General features: G+C 41.7%; 1 protein-coding gene across 1 annotated transcript in view; it reads left to right on the top strand.

Annotated features, from left to right (window-relative positions):
- T265_03907 (hypothetical protein) overlaps positions 1-10,495 on the top strand; it is a gene marked incomplete at both ends in the record, with an annotated part of 78,083 nt that overhangs the window by 61,572 nt on the left and 6,016 nt on the right. Inside the window, 2 exons of the mRNA XM_009168508.1 lie at positions 7,379-7,559; positions 9,745-9,918. Of these exons, the coding sequence (XP_009166772.1) occupies positions 7,379-7,559; positions 9,745-9,918 (355 nt within the window). The remainder of the gene's footprint in view (positions 1-7,378; positions 7,560-9,744; positions 9,919-10,495) is intronic.

Below are 10,495 nucleotides of genomic sequence, written 5' to 3'. Positions count from 1 at the left end.
TAAATAAATAATAAATTGATAAATAATAAATAATAATAAATAAAATAAAATAAATAAACATAAAGTAATAATGATAAATAAATAAAATAAAATGACCTCTCATTCAAGTTGTAAAGCCCCTCCTCAGGGCGACAGGTCCCACAATACAGCTATAGAAACTTTCACCAGAAAGCAGTTTATTTTAAGTAAATACGACGACTAGTTTTTTTGTTCCATGTTTCTTCTAGAAGTTAACTAGTTTGAAATACGCCCTTCCGGTTGCAAAGCAGTTTCTTTAAGAATCACTTTAACATCAGCCTTATTTAGGTCCTTTTTCGGAAGCGTTCCAAGATTTTTCTCAATTGATTGAGGTGAATTTTTAGTTTTGTCTGAGTGACAGGATAACAGTCACAACCATAGAGATACGTTGTGGCGCATAATTTTGGGCCATACCGTCCATTTATGCATAACTTTACTACAAATATACGCAGCAGTGAGCTATGGTCAGTCGGTGATCGATACCTTCATAAACCCAAGTTCAGTGTTTTCAGAATTACCTGTTGAGTTGAAAAATCAAGGGGCAACAAATAAACATCACATCTTGGGGTTCCGTCTCATTGCGAAAGTTTTATTCTAGTGTTCTGGTCATTCTATCCCCAAAATCCCGAAGATTTGCCAGACCACGCCTTTCATGAATGAATGATACTCTCATCTGTCGTTCTTCAGTGTAGGGTCACACGGAATGTTCCATAGGCTCTTAATCTCACCGAGATCCGATTTAGCCAGGTCGACATCTCCGTGCTGCCGAACAGCAGATGATTGCATATAACTTGACAGATCCGCGGTGTTTTGTCATCTTGGTGATACTACTCATGAGTATATTGGCAATAATAAGTGCTCTAATACACGGAACTATCTGTCGGTGCTTCGATTGCTGTTCACTATTGTTATTTTGTGCATTTACCGACTGGAAAAACTAACCAACTGAAATTACTTCCGGATGCCTATGAAACTTCTACATACATTCTGTTCAAATAAAGCGGCGTTCACCTAATGACTCTTCGAAATAGGTGATCCTTTATTGTTCCAAATTAAGAAGCTACTGCAATTTTTTCTCGCAACGCACTAACAACAGACACACTGGGTTGAACTGAAGCAGATCTGAACAGTTTAACGATAGTCGACGGGGAATCCGGAAATCTGAAAATTGCTGCTGCGTTTAGGAAAGTAACGAAGTGGTTCATATTGGTCCAAAAACTGTCTCCTTTTTTGTGGCATGAGAATACTTATCTGGCCATTCAGGATCCAGACCACAACCCGACTGTGAGCTTGTGAAACACGCGGATCGTACGAAGATATCTAAGTCCATGACTCCAGACTGAACTGGTTGCTGCCGTTGATCTGTACTTTAGAATAACTGGCCATAGTTTCATTTGGGTAATCAACAAAAGTAAAAACAAAGAGAGTTTAAGCCCAAATGGCCCGTTTTTTTTCAACCGGAAAAGCTATCCGATGAGCATACGCATTAGCTTTCTACTCTTTGGTGTTTTGAACCTAGTTTAAACAACGTATTCGTTTTGGCAGTATCAGTCAACTGCTGGTCAAAAAATCGTTTCCGTTTGCTGCAGTGGAATTAAGCAGGATAACTGGGTGTTTTGTACGCTAGGAGCATTGTGTGAAATTGGCCTGTCCAAACTAAAATTAAGTAGGCAGTTTTCTCCCCTATCATGACCTTATGAAGTCACGTGATGTAGGACGTACCGCGAAAATGGTAGCATGCGACTAAAAAAATTAGGATTTCTATTCTTGCGGTGGCGTGCAAACGTAGTTCAACATTCCAACAGTTACTACATTGTCCGGCTCATTTGAAATGATTGACTGAACGGTTCAACACAAAAAAGAACGCGGTACAGAGCAACAAGACTGTACGAAGGTGCAACTGTGAAGCGCGCAGCGGACACACTATCACAGACTCTGCAGACAAGCTGTTCAATTTTTGCAAAGAAGGCTGTCAATTCGACAAAAAATATCCAACTGTGACCAAATTGTTTTTGTGCCGTTAACACAAAAAGATGAAGTCTTATTGGTGCTAATGCGACTGTTTGGCGTTCCAGGACGCATTTTTCTCAAAGTCCAAACAAATCACTCGGTCTTGATGTGTTTTGCTGTTTCAGCATACCTCTGATTTTTGTTCTCACCAGGAGAGTGAGTAGTATTAAAGTTTTTAAAGTAATAGTATGAGCTACCACTATTGTTGGGCCTCATTTATATCGTAGTAGATTTGGGATGTCTTTTTGTTAAAATTACACCATTTTAACGAACAAAGGAATATCAGAGTGAATCAAGAAGTCTCAGTTAATGTGGTGCAATCTTCATCCAAAAATATCTAGCTAAAAGAATTCCGCCCTCTTAGAGTTTTCGTAAGGACACTCCAGTCAGTCACGTGATTTTGTGCTCACCCCCAAACAGTTACTACTCTCATTAAAAAAAACCCGAGTAGTTCCTTAACCAGTAGAGGTCACTCTTAAGGGCTATCAACTTCAGACCTAAACTAAGGCCTAAAACTGACCGGACAGATACACTGTGTTTGGTTTCAAACGTCCCAGAGGATAACCCGTAATATGGACAATTAAGCAACCATGCTATTCTAGTGCGGATTAAACTCTGGATTGTTCTTATGTCTACTGCAGTTCATGAGTGAATTTACTGTCCAAACGACCTCTACAATGAAAATCAACATCTCCGCAACTGTCCTTGGAATATTCATTTCAAAAAGTTTTGATTATATTTCTTAAGGTGAAACCTTACGAGCTTCATCTACGTTTAAATTTCTTTGGTCTTCTGAGCCGAAAAACCAACAATTTTTCAGCAATGTGGCAGCTGGATTTTTTTACGTCAAATCAAGTTCCTTTTGGACGACCTGGACATAGAGCCTCGTTTCAGATAAACGGAAACTTCAAGCTCAGTGGATCTCCCTAGAAATGTGTTACACAAGCCTGGTACCCCACTGCCTCAACTCCCTCGCTCCCACAAATGTATGCTCCCCTACATCCTACAGTAAGTTGGTGTTTGGTCAACAAGCTTCACTTGAAACTGGACTTATCCTACTTCGTTTCGCCACCCAAATAGGGGACAGTGGCCTATTCCTGAAAAAAATGTTCATCAGTTATCTACTTGCATTCTACCTTCCCCAGATTCATTGATTTTGTGAATTCAACGAAATAAAACACGGTTACCAGGGGAAAAACGGATGGCGTAAGTCAAACCGAGACTCCATCTAAGTGTGCTGATGATAGAAGCAAAAAATGAAACCGATTTGAAAATGACTAAGCAAACCAACAATGTAAAATGATGCACATCTCTTAAACGATTATGGTGAAGGACTTTTGAAACTCGCTCAAACGTTAATGTAAGGTTACTAATTTAGTATGTATGTGATGGCAACAGCTACCACATCCCTGAAAACTGTATATTTATGTGTAAGGTATTACGGATAGGCGAGCACTAACGAGTCAGACCTGTTAGGTCACAAGACTGTTGACTTTGTGGTGTTTTTGCTTGTCCGAATAACGCACAGTGGTTCAACCACCTGCGCTTGCTGCCCTTGTTTGGGCACCTAGAACAAAAGGAGTGCAAGAGTGGAGAAAACCTCGTACCACAAATTTGCCAAACATATTCATGGACATTCCATACTTTTGTCCCCGTCCCCAAGAATAGTTGATCCTCACTACTGGAGGTGGGATTATATGTTCCCATATTTCCTGTGACTGCGTAATTCCCTTCACCATATTGTTCGAAAGTAGATGTCGCTTCAAAGGATTAAAGTTAATTGCTTGGGTGTGAGATACGGATGCTTGGATTCGCTTCCGCATTGCCTATGAACGAGCAATAGAGTTGAAGCCGTTTGGTTCTAGTTTCCATACTTCTGGGCAAAACTACATACATTTCATAAGATTTTTACAAAGAAAGATATCCCCAAAGGATGCCACCTATCTATCTGGTGATGAGCACAATCAAGTTTAAAATGTAAGTGGAGTGGAGCTACACGGCAAGGGTAGAGTAGTGTCATTCTTTCTGGTGTTTATCATCTGTGTGTATATGACAAATATTTAGGAGGATTTTAGATACACAGCCTCTTGGTGGAGTTTCAACCTTATTCGTCTGCAATAGACCGGTTAGCAGTTTGACGAACTTCCACTGAGCCAACGTGATGTGCGAATCACTCCTCTTGAAAGCGGTCGTGTCGCATGAAACTCACAACTTCATTTTTGAAGTAAGAAGCGACCAGACCTCCTGACCAAACTTGTGTTTTGTTCATTGGTATGTTGAGCAAAAGTCCAGAAAAGCCTTTCACTTGTGCATGTTTAAACTTGGAGCACGTGTACATTGCAGTAATCATAGATGTCAACTACTCGAATCTTTGTTTTCAGTAACACCCGGTTTAGGAATGCATTACTTTTCGCCTGTTCGTAGCTGATTGATGATGCTGAACACTTCATTTTGCATTAAGACAAAAAGTTTGGGAGACTGGGATAGCCACAGAAGCATACTCACCGACAGTAAAAAAAACCAAATGAGCTTCAGGTGAGAAGGGTCTATCAGCTATGGGTCAGAATACCAATCAGCTGTCGCTTATCATCCATGTATGCTTAAATCCCACGACCAAATATACCGTGATCCACATTAGTGGTTTTTAAAGGTTTTGCGTATTCACTGTGGGCATAAGACACCCTCCGAATCAAAGAAAGTTCATTAGGTCCAAGCCCGTGACATATCTGTACACCGAACATCACCGCATTTTCTGATTTTTCGATTGATGAAAAGTCTATTCAGTTAGTGCCTAATGCAATGGTGCACGATCCAGTGGTAGCCATAACCACGAAGTTATAAACTCAAAGGTTCCATCAGCGATAAGCAGCAGTCGTAACCTGCGTACAGTATAGGTAAACTTCACGTATCTCGACGAAATTCTGATGCATTGAGTCCATTTTCAAAGACGTCATTCTACATTTCCAGTCTGTTCCTACCTTGAACACGAGAGTTCAAAAATGCGCTAGATCCAGATTGATCCAGCTCCAGTGTTTTGACCTTGTATAGTGCTCTCAAATCATGGCGGACCAAATATTGTCTTAAATATTTCGGTATCAGGGTGCCGTAGTCGGTGCAGATTCACCTCCTCGAACCGTTCGAGTTCTTGATAGGGTACACTGCTTACGAGGTTGATAGAAACTCCCGACAAGCCCCCATCGGCTACGCCCTGCTTGGAGCTCATCACGTAGCTAGGGCCCTCGGGTTCCTACTATACTTACATTGTGAGCGAATACCAAATTTTGCGTAGCTAACGAAACATGTGTATCTTCCTGACTTGGAAGATGTGTTGCGAGTTCTTTATGATGGCTTGCAGTGTGGACGATCGCTACAGCAGTCACTACCGGAATTACGGGTCTGGCTTCAAGTTACATTGCAAATGTCACATGCAATTCTCAAAGTATGTTGGAAGTGGTTGAGTTGGAACACAACTGAACACTGGAAAAAGTAGTTTGTGTGTTTTGTTATGCAAGGCCAGAAGAGTCGTCACATTAAACCCCGAATTGAGGGAAACAGCGAACACAAGCTTGTGTAACAACTTGGTGAAAACCCTGTGACCGGGAGATCATGGGCGCTGTCAAAATGCTGTCAAAGTCCGAACTAACCACAGCCACTCCTAATCAAAAAGTTTAATCATCAACTGCTGACCGGGAGATTGCGTGCTTGAAGCTCCTCGGCGATTAGTGAGATGCGCACTGCGATTGATTCGCAAGAGCTGTAGAGTGCTCCCCGGTTTTGGGGGTGGAATCACTTTACTTACAGAACGGAATATCGTTTTATAACTGTGAAAACTTGGAAAAAACAAAGAGCGCTTTATCGGCAGCTTTTCAGACCGCACCCGAACATTATTTTCGTGTCGTTTGCCACTATACTTCTGCTTTTTTTACATCGCAGGACACAAAATGTAGCATCCAACGTAGCTTGAAACATTGCTATCCTTTTGGTATGTCACTATCACCGTTCGAAAACAGTAGACTGCTGAACGGTAAACAATAGTATCAGTCATCTGTTCTGATTGGGATGGTGTAATTCCATTAAGTGGGCCTTTCCCACTGGTGTTCGGTTATGTTACCTGGTTTAAATCAGGAATAAACTCGCTCAAGAATAAATCATTCCGCAGTTTTTCAGATTGCATGGCATTTAGGCAGGGAAAGGCTGTTACAGCTGAACGATTAACCTCTTTTTTATCTTTACTGCTCAGGGCAAATAGTTGAAATTTTACACAGACTCTGAGAGGTGATATTGGTTAGGAATGCTGATGAAGTGATTCCAACTACATGTATGACGTGGAAAAGTTTAGTTGGCAAAGCAGAAAGCTAGTTGGTGGGGGTTCGAATCTTTCATGACGTTCCATCTGCATTGTGTTGAGATGCATTCCAATTCAGTAAAAAGTTAACCTTTCGTAATATGCTACTCACAAGGTTGCTGAAAATTCATCGACAGCCCACGACCGGTTTCACCCTTCTTGGGGCTCATCAGGTAGCGCAGTCCCCGGGTTTCCGTCATCCTTATGTTCCATTTGACACCAAATTGCACGAAATTCGCGAAATACACTCATTTGCAAGACTCTGAAATACTGCTTATGGCTTTAAAAGATGGCACATCAAACCAGTTAGCTACAGTACACTCTTGCACTGATTATGCCTGGATGAGGATGTACGAAAACCTATCCAATCCGTGATCGGGGCTGATCAGATGCTGATACATACGCAAACCACCCATCTTAAGGTAAGCAAGGAGACATGAAATTCACAAACATGAATTTATCATCCACTCCTTTCTGCTTGACTGCCAAACAAACTGTGGATGTGTACCATAGCTAACTAATAAGCATCTTCCAGGCTTCCAACATCCGTGAGAGTGCATTCGTCTGTGGCGTTGTGCCAGAAAAGGGAAATCTGTGTGACTGTATTTCGTAATCTCTCTGTCGCGATAATGAAAGAAGGACACAGACAAGATGATTTTTTGATTACCAATGAAATTCCGGATGTGAAACACTGGATATGTAGTAGACAGTAGTCAGAGACTACTTGTGCTTACTGTCCACGGTAGGAGTCAACTCATCACTAAACTGCTTGATCTACCATTTTCGGCTATTGAAAGAATCAAGTCTGAGGAAATCTGAATTCAAATCTCAGAACTCAGGAAACCTTACTGAGGAGTCAGGAAGCATAAATCAAATTATTTCATGGGGGAATGAGCTCTGTATTGGTGGGCATTCGGGTGCGAGTTAACTGTTCCGTTTTAGTCCGATGACAGATTTTCCCATCACACGCACTATTTTCCATAATACACTAACTTCCCTACCCAGCTTTCGTTTCCACTCAACGGAAATCCAGCCGACCCGCGGGGCATACAAATGATGGCTTACGGGAACCAAACTGTCTGGATTGCCACGGAGAACAGTCCACGTATCAGTCTGTACCACGCAACGACTGGAGAGTTTCTCATGGAAATTGACCTCAAACCAATCGTACTACAAAGTCTGCAACGTGAGTATTCCACAACCATGTCGGCTCACTGCCTTTCGTTTGTAACCTTTTTAGTAAAGGTGGGCACATATATTTCCGAAGTAGGCTGGTAATGCAAGTCAGGGTAGTTCTGCTGCAGTGAATAATTTAAGCAGATGTGTCCCACGCAGATCTGAAACGTTTACCGCCTACTTCTGTCATCATAAGTAGTAAAGATGCGGAGATGTTTTGGTTTGAAAGTCAGTCCATTCCACAACACCAACAAATGGTGAAAATACTTTAAAATGAAGTGTACAGCTGTTCCATTCTCCTTGTGTGGAATTCGCAGTGCACAGGTCTTATCGTGTTTGGAAGATCTTGGTCTTGTTGTAATTCTAAATTGGTGTTTGGTTGAATACTTAACAACGTCGAAACAGCTAGGTAACTGGATGAGATCCTGACATCATCGAAGGGGGGACAGCATTGTTTTACCTAACATATACGATCATAAAATGCTCTTTTTAGACTACATCCCGACAAAAACTATGAAACGGAACCAACCCCACGGCAAACCGTGTGTTGTCCCATTTGCTTCACTGAACAGTGAGCTGAGAGTGGGAGATATTTTCATATTTTACTGCACAACTACGAATACACCAGGCCAAAAGAATGTTTAAATCTTAAATAGAATTATCACTCACTGGGTGATCGAAATCACCAGAACGCCACAGCGATAGTGCGAATGGTTTGCACGACAAATTAGAGAATTTTGGACAGCATATGCTGTCTCTTATAGTTCATGTGCACCACAGGAAGCTGGCTAGCCGAACGTAGAATCGAATCAATAAAGGTCTATCACCGATGTAGCAAACAACAGACTCGATGTTTTTTTGTAGAAAAGACGGTTTTGCCCCCGTTTAGGATGTTTCATTTTCTTTTGAATAGGCTGTTTTCATCGGGATAGAGTGAAGTACTGACCAAGGTATCTCACCTGAACTTATCCAGTGTTTCGTCGAATTTACCTGCCAAACAAGAGAGGCGTATGTGCAGTTACTCTTTCAGAGGAAACAGAACTCACCTAAGGCAATTTAGTGTGCGTAGCCGTGTCTCCGTATTTCCTTGGAAAATCCAGTTTCATCAGCAACAACAGAAAATATTATTGGAGTTTCGCATATCACCTAAAAGTATCTTCGGCGCGACTGTATTGTTACCGATCATAGTTAAAAAGGCCTAGAAAATGTCACACTATATTCTTATGGTCGCTTCCTTGTATGTCTGCCAAAAGCCAAAAGAAATCAGCGGTATCTAGTGAGTAAACGTACTGAATTCCGTAGAGAGTCACTACATGGTGGGTTGTTAGATAGGGGAACTATTTTGATTACCGATTCGTTTTAAAGCGACGCACTTGTCTTATAAAGCGGTCTGTTTCATCTGCCTGCGCTCAGAACCCCGCGTGTTTCACAGATTAGCGCTTCGATAATCTGCACATGAGTTTAATCGTGTAGTTCGTTGCATTCCACACTTGGACAAAGGATGTTAAACAGCTAAACACCGGCTAAGCCACACCAGGAACCCCACTAAGACAGTTGCGTGAGTCTATTTACAATGACAAGTAAGATATACTGCTGGCTCATTTGCTAACTGATGTACTGATAAAAAACTGACTGTTATTTGAGTAGTACGAAAGACAAACTTTTTGAGATGATATTTCTCTTTTCCGTTGAGACTTAGAAGACCCACTCCTTCTTATTGAAATTCTAATACATTTGGGCTTGAGGAAGCCTTATCTTATTAAAAAAAAACTTACTCGCCACTGGGCGAGTTCAGACATCAAACGGTTCTTTCATATGCGTCGTTCAAAAACTTCCCGCCAACTGGGCGATTCAGACATCAAACGGTTCTTTCATATGCGTCGTTCTTTCCTGATCAATGTCAGCCGACGAAGCCCATCGTTTATGACGCAGCCCACATTCGCACACAGTCTTGGGTTATTTTCTGTCGCAAAAAGTAAGCGGATCAGGTATGCCAAAATCTATGTTGAAATAACTTCCAGGAGACCTCCCCATGAGTGAAAAAACGGTAAATGTCATGCGCCGCAAAGTGACAAGCAGAGAAATTCCCGTTAGGTCAGCTGCGGCTGTGGCAACCCAACTGACAACAAGATGTACAGGGGAGAGGAATCTACCTTTAAGTGGTCACACTTTTGCTACTACATTTCTTTCCACAGACTGTGACGAAATAATCATGCGCCACAAAGAAGCCTGTCTTAGGATCACGTGTATGGCAGTTTGCAAGGATCTGCTCTGGGTCGGGACGAGTGCCGGTGTGATCGTCACAGTGGCCATACCTCGTGTCAGTGTAAACTCTACACAAGCGAACGTGGAGCCTCCACAATTGGAAGGTGGGTGAATTCTCCGTTTGGCCATTATTTTCCCATCCGGCTTAAAATATTAGTTGTCTGGCTCGCGAAAGAGAAACATGCTTCCAATTTCGTTAGATTCTTTTCGCTCTTTCGAAGTTTAACAGAAAATGAAATGCTAGTTCAAATACAGTTTTTAATCCGCACTGTTAGTTACTGGAGCCATTCTTTGATATCACTTGAATGCTGATTTGTCTTCTATATACAACGATGAACTTCGACACAACTATCCAATTAGTTTGGCTGTCCAGCAGCCAACTGGATGACGAGTTCGCTTTTTAACTACTGAAAGAATAACCAGTAGCATGAGTTATTCACACGGTGGAATGGGTGACAACCACATGTTTGCATATTCACCAGGCATCCCCCAGAGATTACTTTCGACTTGGATGTCGTGGGAAACACCACACACTGCACTCAAGGCCTACGGAGAAGTTTATCATGCTTCACCTCCATGAACATTCACATTAGTACCCCACTAAGAATCGTCTCACTCTGTGATAAGGTCACATTTAAAAACATCACCATCATCATCATCATCATCATCATCATCATCATC

The sequence above is a fragment of the Opisthorchis viverrini genome (genome assembly GCF_000715545.1).
Source record: "Opisthorchis viverrini unplaced genomic scaffold opera_v5_58, whole genome shotgun sequence".
Taxonomy (NCBI): domain Eukaryota; kingdom Metazoa; phylum Platyhelminthes; class Trematoda; order Opisthorchiida; family Opisthorchiidae; genus Opisthorchis; species Opisthorchis viverrini.
This window is presented reverse-complemented; position numbering and strand designations above follow the sequence as displayed.